The 14,543-nt window shown below is 38.6% G+C and overlaps 1 protein-coding gene across 1 annotated transcript in view; it reads left to right on the top strand.

Moving 5' to 3' along the window:
- The window catches only part of igsf21b (immunoglobin superfamily, member 21b), an 18,236-nt gene extending 3,693 nt beyond the window's left edge, over positions 1 to 14,543 (top strand). The window contains exons 2-10 of the mRNA XM_083569902.1: positions 3,377 to 3,489; positions 4,033 to 4,154; positions 4,243 to 4,361; positions 7,694 to 7,809; positions 8,432 to 8,921; positions 9,738 to 9,838; positions 11,790 to 11,982; positions 13,864 to 13,902; positions 14,023 to 14,543. Coding sequence (XP_083426028.1) covers positions 3,377 to 3,489; positions 4,033 to 4,154; positions 4,243 to 4,361; positions 7,694 to 7,809; positions 8,432 to 8,921; positions 9,738 to 9,838; positions 11,790 to 11,982; positions 13,864 to 13,902; positions 14,023 to 14,099 — 1,370 coding nt within the window. The 3' untranslated portion in view covers positions 14,100 to 14,543. The remainder of the gene's footprint in view (positions 1 to 3,376; positions 3,490 to 4,032; positions 4,155 to 4,242; positions 4,362 to 7,693; positions 7,810 to 8,431; positions 8,922 to 9,737; positions 9,839 to 11,789; positions 11,983 to 13,863; positions 13,903 to 14,022) is intronic.

Below are 14,543 nucleotides of genomic sequence, written 5' to 3'. Positions count from 1 at the left end.
ATGTTAGCAGTAATAGGAATACAGTGTTCAAAACTTTAACAGTGATCCTTGGCTTTATATACTTATACCAGCACAACATGAAATATGCAGTGTCACTTCTGTGCTGAGAATTCTCCAAAACCCAAATAATATCTGGACTGTGGTGATCAAGTGGTGGTCGTTTTCTTTTTTTTTTTTTTACAATCAGTTTTCAGTAGCTGTTTTCGGAAGTAGCAAGTGGAAGGCTTTATTTAGTAACTCTGTAGAAAGAAGTTCACCTGAAGCAGCTGAACTAGGTGAGTGTATATAATTTTTCAAAAATGAATCGAATAGAGCCATAGTGCATTAGTTACTATTCAAATGTAATGCCAGTGACTTGGTTGTAGCATGGTGGTTGATAACAGATGGGATCCTTTGAGTATTTTGGAAACTGCTGATCTCCAGGGAATTTTTGTGCAAAACAGTCTCTAGAGTTTGCATAGATTTTTGGAAAAACCAAAAAGGTCTAGTCGGAGGTCAGAGTTTAGCCAAACTGGTTTCTGCCTGACAGGAAGGCTACAGAAACTCAAATAACCTCTGTGATGAGCAAAAATGTGTCTCAGTACTCACAGCACTTCTAGCCTTGAAAAAGGCAACAATAGCAGAAAATCACATCAAAGCCCACTCATGTCAGCCAAAAACAGGAGGTAACATTAGGCATAGGCATACTAAAAAGAAATAATAATATAAAAAATGCAGTCGGTTTTAATGAATCTCTGTTTGTTTGCCGGGACATGCAGATGGTACAATCAGAATTTGGCATCAACAGAATCAATCCATGGAGCCAACCTGCCTTGTGATTAGAGTTCAGGCTGAAGGGGGCACATTTGGCCCTTTAATAATCAATCCAGAATTGTTTGACTGCCACGTCCGATTCGAGAATTGCTTACTGACCATGTGCAGCCCTTTATGGCCGCAATTTATCCATTTTCTAATAGCTACTTGAGCATGATAATGCACCATGTCACAAAACACAAACCCAGACTGGTTCCATGAACGTGGCAGTGAGAAACGGTGTAATTCAGTGACCTTTTCAGACATTAGCTCTGAATCCAAAAGAGTAATTTGGGATGTAGTAGAATTGGGGGATTTGCAGCATACATGTGTATGATAATGGGATACTGTTAGGGATATTTCTTTTCGTTGCAGCAATGCATGAAATACCATATACTTATATAAAGACTAAATCTTTTAATTGATCAATTACATTCTGTTAATTCTAACGCATTTAAATATGCAATGCAGCCTCCAGGATTAAGAAACGGTGCACTAAAGCATGCAGTTAGATCCGGCTAATACCACTGCAAATGTGTTCAAATCGCATGCCCTCAGTTTTTTTTTCGCAAGAGCTCATTTTCATTTATTGGAAGCTGCATTTATGGGTCATTTTTGAAGTTATATGCGTTGGAATTTTGACATTATTTGGTTCATTAAGTGGCTGTAGGATTACAGGACACTCTGGCCTCAGTCTCTCATGTAGAACCACTTGGTTGATGGCAGAAGAGCTTATGGATTAGGGAGAAAAGGGGAAAATACGAGGAAAAATAATCCGTCTGCAAAAAACGTCACAGTGCACAAACGAATACCAAGCAAGTGGTGGATTTTGTAGGCCACTAAATATAAGACAGACTGTAAAGCATCCCACAAAAATATGTCTGGTTTTGCATTCATATTGTGCATGGTTTTGTTTGTGGCAATTGTTTCAAAAATATTTCTGTCCATGTTATATGGGAGCCATTTTTTTGTACCGTAGTGGAAGCTATTCTGCATTGCATATTAATTGGGTCCATTCTTGCTAATCGTATAAAAGTGCAAATGGGTTGTCAGCATGTGGTGGATGCTTCAGGTGAATCTAATAATATAGTTCTTATTATATGGGTTTGTTCAGGAGGTTTCCATGAGCATCTTCATCGTTCTAGAGAATTGTAGTAAAGCAGCTTTGGCAATAGTCCAGACTGTATTTCAAATCATGTTTTATTTTAATGTACTGGTCCATTGTAATTTTTCAAAAGCTTATTCACAGATATGTGAATATTAACTTCACGTAAAACAATAAGGCTTCTAAGTATTATTATTATTTATGATGTGTAATTGTCTATACAGTGATTTTTTTTTTTTTGTATATGGAGCCTATTTATGGTCTCCTGTAATAGCAATTTGTAAAATCCGGCAATTTTTCCACCACAAGACATCCTTCAGGACAGAACATTTTCCGCTTTCCTGTTTCTCGGTAATAAAAGAGGTGCTTTGTTGTTTTTTTTGCTTTACTTTTGTGAGATTAAAAAAACAGGCTGGTGAGATGCCTTTTTATAGCTGCTATAATTTAAGTAGTAACAAGAAGTAACTCAGAACATTCCCCCAAATTAAATGTAGGCAAAAATCATGATGGTGATTCTTTATTAAAAACGAAAACTGTAATTGTTGACCAGTTGCCGTGGTATAAAAGTAAAAAACTTTTAGTTGTTATAGTAAATGAATCAACTTCAGGGTAGTGATGACCCTTTGTCCTTTTGCATCACAAAACTCCAGTATTGATTTTTAGTTTTTATAACAGCGTGTTTTATTCCCTTTCATATTAAACTTTGTATAAATACATTTGACCTTGTGGCAAGCTGCAGAAGATTTTGGCAGATACATAAGCACTAATGTAGAATAAGACTATTTTTTAATATAGAATAAATGCATGAAGAGCAATTTCCTCAACTGTGCTTCATTATAATTTCTGGGGAATACTTTAGATTTGTCCCTACATGAGCTGCAATCATAAAAACTTTTATTCACAATATATTTATACTAAGCATCTTTTTAGCTTCTACCAATGCAGAGGGTCACATTTATTGTCCCACTATCTGGTGATACCCCAAGGATGATGAATTTCCCATTAGTTCCATTAGTAGCTAAATTTATATGTGGATTTCTGTACAGACTATTTATAGCGCTATACAAATAAAATTGATAAGAATTGAAGGCTCAAGTTATCATTGGACGATAACCTAGCATTCATGTGACCTATGAAATATTGATGATGAAACATTACTGATAACCAAAGGCACACCGTTTGCAATTATTTTACTCAGTTTGTACCAGTAGATAAACATTAGCTTAACAGCTGGAGCTTCGCCTTCTGGATTCATTCCGCATTAAATATTCATGACATCGTTAAGTGGTGGGACCTTGTTTCTTGGCCTGCTCATGGCCTCACTAAAGATTAGTTTTCACTACTGTTTTTATGTTTACATTCTTTTGTAGTTCAGCACTGTTAAAAAATATTTAAGAGACATGAATTCGAGCAGATGTTCAGAGAGAGAAGGTGGTTTGTGGGGATACAGCTCAGTGTGTTCTGTGTTCTGGCTTGCAGGGTATTTGACAGTCAGTATTGAGCCTCTCCCGCCCGTGGTCATGGGAGACACGGTGACTTTAAAGTGCAATTTCAGGACTGACGGCAACCTGAGAGAAATCGTGTGGTTTCGGGTGAGTAAACGCTAAGCTTTGCCATAATTTATATTAGTTGCTTTAAGAGACAGTTGTTCATTGCTTGCATAAGTTTTACTGCCCCAATTCTGATACAGTCTGCGATGAAAGTGCCCCAAAAATATGAAAATCATATTCAGGATTAAAAGATCATGCTTCAGTGGTCCTAGGACAAACCTTATTCATTTTCTGATTTTTTTTCACCCATGCCAGCCCACAGCTTTGACAGATGAGTTTGTGTGTATGTGCATTCAATTTCAGGGCTGTTGCAGTTTGCTGGAAAGTGTTTTTCTTTCCATGATGTGATGACATTTTTTATTAAAGTGTTGCAACTTCATCTGCAGAACACACAGCAGAATTAGTTTTTGTTTTATTAATCCATGCTAAAGCATAAATCCCTACTCATTTCAGTCGACTGCGATCAAAGTGTCGATTTATTTTCTATTTTCTTCATTTTCTATTATCTGTTAATCAGGGTGATGAAACCTCTCCCACACAGTTAAAATGGCCCACTGTTCTGAATAACTATTGAATGTTTTATAGGTTACAGAAGGTGGTAGCTCGAAGCAGAAAATCTTTACCTATGATGCCATGTACAATACCAATTTCTCTCACATGGAGGACTTTCGCAGAAGAGAAGACCTTGTTTACCAGTCAACTGTTAGGTAACGAATGCGTCCTGTTTTTTGCTTCCCTGTGAGGATCTTAGAGTCTCTCTAATTGATGTTTAAACCGGCTTGCTCTGTGTGTTAGGTTGCCCGAGGTACGAATGGAAGACAATGGGCCGTATGAATGCCACGTGGGAATCTACGACAGGGCGTCCAGAGAGAGGGTGGTCTTAGCATCTGGAAGCATAACACTTTCTGTTATGTGTAGGTTTCACTCCCTACAAAGTCCCTTATTATTCAATGTATTATTAACTGCCCTTTTATTTGCACCCACATGCACATTTAGCAGTGCTCTAAGCAGTCTAATGCATCTATATTCTAGTGCATCGCTTCTTTCCTGTAAATTGAACATATTGGCTGTAGTTGAGTTTGACTCTAATTTGGAACGAATAAACAAGATAAACCATTTTGCTCAAATCTGAATTTAGTGCTTGCTATTTTCACTGGTTTAAGTCTCTTGGGGAACTTACAGGCTGTTAATCGCCCTTTGCTAGCTTGTTTTGTTAATTGAGTGTGTAATGTTTGAAGGATGAACATGCTGTGACAAGCACAGTTTGATATGTTCAGAAACTCTTTTTATAACTCATAAGTGAGAATTGCTTATTCCTAATCTATTGTACTAAACATCAACAGTAAAACGCTTTAGCACTATTTGAATGTGTTTTGTAAGTTATTTTGCACATCCCCTCACCGACCGTTTCATTAGGAACATCATCGTATTTTTATTTTTTTTACTTTATTCAGTGTAGCCTCATATTCCTGTTTAGGTTCAGGAGTCAAACCCGATATGGTCTTTTGCTGTTTTAGCCCATTTCTTTCCAGGTTTGATGTGTTTTCTAAAAGGCTTTTCTGCTCAATACAGCTGCTAATAGAGGTTAGTTGATTTACAGTAGGCTTTCTGAGACCGTAAACTGGTCTGAGCATTCTCCTCTGACCTCTCATCAATTTATGTTTTTTTGCACCATTTTGTGCATGAAAAGACCAGGAGATTGGATATTTATTCAAACCAGCCTATCTGGCAAAAATAAATAAATAAATAAATAAATAAACTAAAATATATTAATAATAATAATTTTATATATATATATTTTATATATTATATATATATATATATATATATATATATATACAGTGGGTACGGAAAGTATTCAGACCCCCTTAAATTTTTCACTTTTTGTTATATTGCAGCCATTTGCTAAAATCATTTAAGTTCATTTATTTTCCTCATGAATGTACACACAGCTCCCCATACTGACAGAAAAACACAGAATTGTTGACCTTTTTGCAGATATATTAAAAAAGAAAAACTGAAATATCACATGGTCCTAAGTATTCAGACCCTTTGCTGTGACACTCATATATTTAACTCAGGTGCTCTCCATTTCTTCTGATCATCCTTGAGATGGTTCTACACCTTCATTTGAGTCCAGAAATTTTTGATTAAACTGATTCGACTTGATTAGGAAAGCCACACACCTGTTTATATAAGACCTTACAGATCACAATGCATGTCAGAGCAAATGAGAATCATTAAGGTCAAAGGAACTGCCTGAAGAGCTCAGAGACAGAATTGTGGCAAGGCACAGATCTGGCCAAGGTTCCAAAAAAATTTCTGCAGCACTAAAGGTTCCTAAGAGCACAGTGGCCTCCGTAATCCTTAAATGGAAGACGTTTGGGACGACCAGAACCCTTCCTAGAGCTGGCCGTCCGGCCAAACTGAGCTATCGGGGGAGAAGAGCCTTGGTGAGAGAGGTAAAGAAGAACCCAAAGATCACTGTGGCTGAGCTCCAGAGATGCAGTCGGGAGATGGGAGAAAGTTTTAGAAAGTCAACCATCACTGCAGCCCTTCACCAGTGGGGCTTTATAGCAGAGTGGCCCGACGGAAGCCTCTCCTCAGTGCAGGACACATGAAAACCCGCATGGAGTTCTCCAAGATGGTGAGAAATAAGATTCTCTGGTCTGATGAGACCAAGATAGAACTTTTTGGCCTTAATTCTAAGCAGTATGTGTGGAGAAAACCAGGCACTGCTCATCCCTTGTCCAATACAGTCTCAACAGTGAAGCATGGTGGTGGCAGCATCATGCTGTGTGGGTGTTTTTCAGCTTCAGGGACAGGACGACTGGTTGCAATCAAGGGAAAGATGAATGCGGCCAAGCACAGGGATATCCTGGACGAAAACCTTCTCCAGAGTGCTTTGGACCTCAGACTGGGCTAAAGGTTTACCTTCCAACAAGACAATGACCCTAAGCACACAGCTAAAATAACGAAGGAGTGGCTTCACAACAACTCCGTGACTGTTCTTGAATGGCCCAGCCAGAGCCCTGACTTAAACCCAATTGAGCATCTCTGGAGAGACCTAAAAATAGCTGTCCACCAACGTTTACCGTCCAACCTGACAGAACTGGAGAGGATCTGCAAGGAGGAATGGCAGAGGATCCCCAAATCCAGGTGTGAAAGACTTGTTGCATCTTTCCCAAAAAGACTCCTGGCTGTATTAGATCAAAAGGGGGCTTCTACTAAATACTGAGCAAAGGGTCTGAATACTTAGGACCATGTGATATTTCAGTTTTTCTTTTTTAATAAATCTGCAACAGTGTCAACAATTCTGTGTTTTTCTGTCAGTATGGGGTGCTATGTGTACATTAATGAGGAAAAGAAATGAACTTAAATGATTTTAGCAAATGGCTGCAAAATAAAAAAGAGTGAAAAATTTAAGGGGGTCTGAATACTTTCCGTACCCACTGTATATATATATATATATATGTGTGTGTGTGTGTGTGTGTGTGTGTGTGTGTGTGTGTGTGTGTGTGTGGTGTGTGTGTGTGTGTGTGTGTGTGTACAAATGAAGAAATAGATACAGTGTAAGGGTGTGACGGGAATGCAGTGGGGTTGTGAAATTTGCTGATAATAGAGCAAACTTTAACAAAGTGGAAACATTGTTGTAATAAATGTAATTAATGTATGGATATAAACAGTGGATAGTTCATCAATTATGTTGAGCTATTGTTCAATAAACTAATCCTAAAACAGAGTTAGAGCAAAGTCCCAGCTCAGTGATTAGCTGTTGTACAGTAAGATCAATGATGGTACCTCCTGACCTGCTCCATTTTAAACCTTTTACTAAACAAGCTTAACTGTTTCATCATTCAGGATGCAAATACTGTTATTTTCTAGATCACACTTTTCCCCCAGTCTGATGTTCAAAATCAGAATTACCTGATGCTCCTGACCACGTAATTTTATGTGAAGTGTTGCTGTCACATGATTGGTTGATATTTGCTTGTACAGGTGTTCATAATAAAATAGGGAAAATTATAATATAATATTTTATTAGCTTACTTATTTTTTTTTTAAGGGTCTGATCATTCTTTGGCTGCAAATTAATTCTGTGATTAAACAATTATGCAGAAACCTTGACTGTGGTATTTTCTACTGCCTTTTTGAACTTCTGACCACTTGGATGTTCTAAAGTTGTATCAATACTCTGTTCCAGATAACTGATTATACAAATTAACTTTTTTTTTTCACGTTTTAGCCCCTCCGAAATCCATCTCTGTAATTGCAGCTGATCCACCGGCACGATTCAATCGCTACGAGGCTCAAAACTTCACACTCATTTGCACTGTTACTGGAGGAAAACCCGCTCCTATAGTACGTGTGATTTTTCGTTTAAAAAAATTATAACTGCTTTTTTTTTATTTTTTTATTAAATATTAAATGTAATTCCCCAAAACTGTTTCAGACTTTCCAGCATTTATAGCATTAGCATTTGTTCTACTCATTATCTAACAATGAAAATATTATATTTCCCATGTATTAAAAATGATATTAGTTAATAATAAATGGTATGAAGGACATTTTTATGCAATCAGAATTCTCCTGCTGACAAGTTTTTTTTTATTTTTTTTTTTTTATTATGAAATGATACAAAGCTTTTGGTGACCATCTTTAAATGAAGACCATGTGATTTAGCCTTTGTGTGTGTTGCTGTAGATTAGTATCTGATTGTTTTTATTAATTTATTTTTACCTTTGTCAACAGTTTTATGTTTTCACACTTGCCCTCTCTCATCTCTGGGACGTGGTAGCTCGGTGGTTAAGGTGTTGGACTTCTGAGCGGAAGTGAGTTCACATCCCAGCACCACCAAGCTGCCACTGCTGGGCCCTTGAGCAAGGCCCTTAACCCTCTACTGCTCAGTTGTATAAATGAGATGATTGTAAGTCACTGTGGCTAAGGGCATCTGCCAAAATCCGTAAATGTAAATGTCTCTCAGGTGCACTTTAAGAGAGATGGCGAGCTGATCGAGGTGCTTCCACCAGTCCAGCCATCAAAGGCATCTCAAAACAGAGGCTTGCACTCGGCTAAACGCAGCAGGCCATTGATTAGCCGAGAGCTTGATGACACCAAGCGCCAGAAGTCCCTTTCTCACCTGGAGCCGGACATTGAGCCGATGAGTTTGGACAGGGCTCGTCCACGCCACAGCCTCACTTACACAGCTCTGGGGCAGGAGGGTGCCGGTGCCAGTCCCACTACTGAGATCATCCCAGAGACAGTGGTGAGCAGGGAGTTTCCTCACTGGGTTCTCAGCTCCAGCCCACTCTACTACTTAAACCACACAAAGACTGAGCTCATGGATGGCACCATGCAGGCACAGGCTATGCTTACCTGGCACCTGAACCCACAGCTCGACAACGATGCGCTGTTTAGCTGCGAAGTCAAGCACCCAGCTCTCTCCATGCCTATGCAGGCCGAGGTCACGCTCTGTGAGTATAAAATCATACCAACCATTAAACAACTCTGGAATGATGTATAACCTGCAGGAAATAAGGAAATCTGAGTACAACATTTGAAATACAGTCGATAGCAACAGTTTGCATATCATTAATTGTTCTATGGCTAAAATAAAGAACAACCAGAGCAGATTTCTTCCAGAACTAGTGGCATTTCCCAATGTGGTAAAAGTCATGATCACGTTGTAGCCATAAAAGACTATCCGTGACAAAATCAGATTTTCTTTACAATTTATTTTTGGAAGAAAAATTATTATAAACTTTACTTACCGAATAACTGAATACTTATTCTAAAACCTTAGTCTTATATACAAATATATATATACCGATTAGGCATAACTTTATGACCACCTGCTTAATATTGTGTTGGTATCCTTCTGCTGCCAAAACAGTGACCCTACGAGCATTAACAGCATTAACTTCTTTAGTAATTTGAGCTACAGGAGCTCATCTGTTGGATCGGACCACACGGGAAAGCCGTCCCTCCAGAGGTGCATCAGTGATCCTTGACCGCCACTTTTAATAGATTTTGACAGGCCATTGCAGACTAGGAAGACCCCACAAGAGCTGCGGTTTTGAAAATGCTCTGACCCAGTTGTCTAGCCATCACAATTTATATATATATGTATAATGTATATTTAATGTCATAATTTCATAATATTATGTCTGGTCGGTGTATAGTTCTATATCACTTTCTTTGAAAATGTAAAAATGAAACAAATGGTCCTTGCTTGTACAGCTAAGCGATCATTTTAACCAGGATTGTGTCATCTTTTGCATCATATAAAGCTGCTCCAAAGGGACCAAACCTCTCCATGACTCCAAGCAGAGTGAAAGTGGGAGACACTGTACGCATCACCGTCGAGGGATTCCAAGTAGGAACAAAGGGGGTAAGGGCATGAGACACGATTTTCACTGTTCCTTAATAGGCTGGATTGGGAAAAGTGGAAAAGTTGGTTCCAAGTATTTTGAAGTTGGTTCCGATTATTGCATGTCATCGAAAAATGGAATTGTAGCCATGTTGTTTAAGCATTTCTTTTACTAAGAATAAGACTTCAACTTTCCCTGCTCCAAAACAAACCCCAAATCCTTAAGCTTCCACCTCCATGTTTGACTGTGGGTGTGAGGCAGACTGCTAACATCTTCTCTCCTGTTTTCTGCTTTGCATAAGTTCTTCTGTTAGAGCCAAAAATATCAAATTAACCTCATCTGTCTATACAACTACTTCCTGGTGTGTTTTGCCTTGTGTATAGTTTGTAAAGGAATATGTGTTTATATATATATATATAGAGAAGGTTTTTGCCAAATATTACATTCCGTACATGCAACCAATGACCAAAAGATTTGTTGCTTCTACGTGTAGCTTCTAATCCATTCCATCTCTACATATCCAAACTGTCCTGAAGAACCTGAGGGTGTCTTTATAGTAAATAAGAAATGGCACATGTTTACTGCTTCATCTTACCCACATACTGCAAAGGAATGATTGTTGTGAACTCTGAACACAAAAACCCAGTCACAACCCAGCCAGAGCAGAGCATTCACCTCGGCCCACAGTTGAAATCGAAATGGAAACTGAGCCAAAAGAAAATCATCTAAATCTATTTGCATCAGTCTTTTTAAACAACTAGAATAATTGTATGTTTTAGCTTTGTTCTGGTCTCATGTGTTGTTGTTGTTTTTTTTGCTCCACGATAGACACAAAATTTCGTATAAATCAGTGATCAAAGCCTTTGTACTCGATTTTTTACAAATTCAATTTGCAGGAAAATGACAAACCTGATATCTGGTCTATTTGATTTATGTTGTAACCTTTGTATCTGACTGACATAACAATCCTGATGTTTTTTAATAAAGATGAGCAAAAAAAAGGATGCAACATAATTGAAGGTTTTAATGTTATTTGGAATCTGGGCCAAAAAAAAAACAACCATCTAAAACAATCAGTCCCTGAAGCACTTTTGTATATGCCAGCTTTATCCTAGTCTGATTCTTTGCTGATTTGATTTGATTTTTTTTTTTTTTTTGCTTTATGATAAATATAATATTTTGTATAATTCAGAGTGACAGAGTGATGCTTGTTTTTATACTCAGCTTTATTTTTCAGTACAATGAATAATAATGACAAATCTGATGTCTGGTCTCTTTGATTTATGCTGCAATAGTTGCATCCGACGAGCACAACAAACCTGATATTTTTACTTTTTTTTATGCCCATCATGGTGGAGAAAATCAATAAGGCATCAGACTTGGATAAAGCTGGAATATAAAAAGGAATTTTTGCTTTGGACCGAAGCGATGAGCCCAGATGCTTTTTTTTTTTTTGGCACAGATTGCAAATGCAGTAAATAAATAAATATATAAAGTTAAAATATCAGGCATGGTTTTGCCAATGGGATGCAACATAAATCAAAGGAACTTCACACTGGATTTGTCATTTTACTGCAAATTATTATAAATCGAATAGAAAAGCTAACATCAATCAGTATAATGCAAAGGGCAAAAACTAGCATGAAGCAAAAAAACAAAACAAAAAACAACAAAAACAAAAGCATGAAAGTAGACTAAAGCTAGAATAAATAAAAGTGTGTTCGCCTTTTAACTTGGATTTATGTGATGGGCTTAAATGTTTTTTGGCTGAGATTCCAAACGTATTAACTTTTAATTATGGATGTTTACATTAGAGCTAATCTTGGCCTGCTAATCTTGGTATTTCTCATTGCGGTAATTAGCTCTTATGAATTTAAACCCAACCAGTTCTTGTGTGGTTTATTTGATGGGTTCTGGTACCAGTGATTTACATTAAACGTGCAGATTTCTGTGTGTTTGCATACGGTACAGAATGAGGTCTTCCCAGAGCCGCTGTTCACATGGAGGCGTGTTGGTGGGCTCCTGCTGGGTGGCAGCGCTGAGTGGGAAGGCAAGGTTCTTGTTCTCCAGAGAGTTCCTGCAGAACTCAACGGCTCCATGTATCGCTGCACTGCTGAGAACCCGCTGGGGTCCACCAACGTGCACATACGACTCATAGTGTTTGGTTAGCGTCTCACACACACACACACACACACACACACACACACACACACACACACACACACACACACATATACAGTGGGTACGGAAAGTATTCAGACCCCCTTAAATTTTTCACTCTTTGTTATATTGCAGCCATTTGCTAAAATCATTCAAGTTCATTTCTTTTCCTCATTAATGTACACATAGCACCCCATACTGACAGAAAAACACAGAATTGTTGACATTGTTGCAGATTTATTAAAAAAGAAAAACTGAAATATCACATGGTCCTAAGTATTCAGACCCTTTGCTCAGTATTTAGTAGAAGCACCCTTTTGATCTAATACAGCCAGGAGTCTTTTTGGGAAAGATGCAACAAGTTTTTCACACCTGGATTTGGGGATCCTCTGCCATTCCTCCTTGCAGGTCCTCTCCAGTTCTGTCAGGTTGGATAGTAAACGTTGGTGGACAGCCATTTTTAGGTCTCTCCAGAGATGCTCAATTAGGTTTAAGTCAGGGCTCTGGCTGGGCCATTCAAGAACAGTCACGGAGTTGTTGTGAAGCCACTCCTTCGTTATTTTAGCTGTGTGCTTAGGGTCATTGTCTTGTTGGAAGGTAAACCTTCGGCCCAGTCTGGGGTCCAGAGCACTCTGGAGAAGGTTTTCGTCCAGGATATCCCTGTACTTGGCCGCATTCATCTTTCCCTCGATTGCAACCAGTCGTCTTGTGCCTGCAGTTGAAATACACCCCCACAGCATGATGCTGCCACCACCATGCTTCACTGTTGGGACTGTATTGGACAGGTGATGAGCAGTGCCTGGTTTTCTCCACACATACCGCTTAGAATTAAGGCCAAAAAGTTCTATTTTGGTCTCATCAGACCAGAGAATCTTATTTCTCTGTTTTTTAGCAAACTCCATGCGGGCTTTCATGTGTCTTGCACTGAGGAGAGGCTTTCGTCAGGCCACTCTGCCATAAAGCCCCGACTGGTGGAGGGCTGCAGTGATGGTTGACTTTTTACAACTTTCTCACATCTCCCGACTGCATCTCTGGAGCTCAGCCACAGTGATCTTTGGGTTCTTCTTTACCTCTCTCACCAAGGCTCTTCTCCCCCGATAGCTCAGTTTGGCCGGACAGCCAGCTCTAGGAAGGGTTCTGGTCGTCCCAAACGTCTTCCATTTAAGGATTATGGAGGCCACTGTGCTCTTAGGAACCTTAGGTGCAGCAGAAATTTTTTTGGAACCTTGGCCAGATCTGTGCCTTGCCACAATTCTGTCTCTGAGCTCTTCAGGCAGTTCCTTTGACCTCATGATTCTCATTTGCTCTGACATGCATTGTGATCTGGAAGGTCTTATATAGACCGGTGTGTGGCTTTCCTAATCAAGTCCAATCAGTATAATCAAACACAACTGGACTCAAATGAAGGTGTAGAACCATCTCAAGGATGATAAGAAGAAATGTATAGCAGCTGAGTTAAATATACGAGTGTCACAGTAAATGGTCTGAATACTTAGGACCATGTGATATTTAAGTTTTTCTTTTTTAATAAATCTGCAACAATGTCAACAATACTGAAACAATTCTTAACTTTCCTCAGTATATTACTTTTACAGTTTTAGACTGTATTCTTAGTTCATGAGCTAGTGAACCTGTATCAAGATGTATTTACTGATAGACACTTCAGAGCATTTCTTCCCAAATGGTATAAATGTAAATGTTTATAATTACTAATATACACACACTCCTTATAGACACATTAAATACACTAAATTAATTAAGTAAATTAATACAGAATTAGGACACATAGTCTTAGGACATACTGTGTCTTGAGCAAGGCATGTGCATTTGGCTTTGAATATAAGAAAAAACAGAATATAAATAATGCTCCACTGTGTTTAAACAGAGAATCCAAGAATAAAGAAGGAGACACAACACTTAAAAGGTAAGACATATGGTGAGACCAAATATAATTATGCTAGATGCTAACTGTAAGATAGACCTAGATGTTATCCTAAATTGTGAGATTGTGCCTAAACAGTGGCATCTGTGTTCCTGCCTGTAGTTGCTGACTCGAGCGGACTTGTATCTGGACCCACACTCGCCACCCTCCTGCTGTCACTGATCCTGGAGTTTACATGAACAAACGCAAACAAGAGCCGCATCTTTTCTCTCCCAGACATCTTTCGTTCAACCTGGAAAGGCTTAATACAGAGACAGTCTGAGATTCGATTCTGCTCCTGAATGAAAAACTGTGCATGTGAGCGACAACATATGAAAGTGCAAAATAGCACTGCTGCCATCTAGCCCATTGTCAAAATGGACTTCACCTGCAAGATCTGACCTGTAGATGGCAGTAGAGACTTCCAGACCCACCAATGAAAAGTTCGGTCAGTTGTTATATTATAGAGGAGTTGAGTGCACCCTTATTAAAAATAAAAAAAGAAAAGAAAATTATAATAATAAATTAAATAAAAAAAGGGGGGGGGGTCACTGGTTCATTTAAAAGTGTGTAAATAAGGACGGTTGTAGGGGTTTACATAGAACCTTTACAGGTTTTTCTCAGTTAAAAGAAGCAAAATTATA

This window comes from Silurus aristotelis, assembly GCF_946808225.1.
Source record: "Silurus aristotelis genome assembly, chromosome: 19".
Taxonomy (NCBI): domain Eukaryota; kingdom Metazoa; phylum Chordata; class Actinopteri; order Siluriformes; family Siluridae; genus Silurus; species Silurus aristotelis.
The sequence above is the reverse complement of the archived record's forward strand: the minus strand, read 5'-3'. Positions and strand labels throughout refer to the sequence as shown.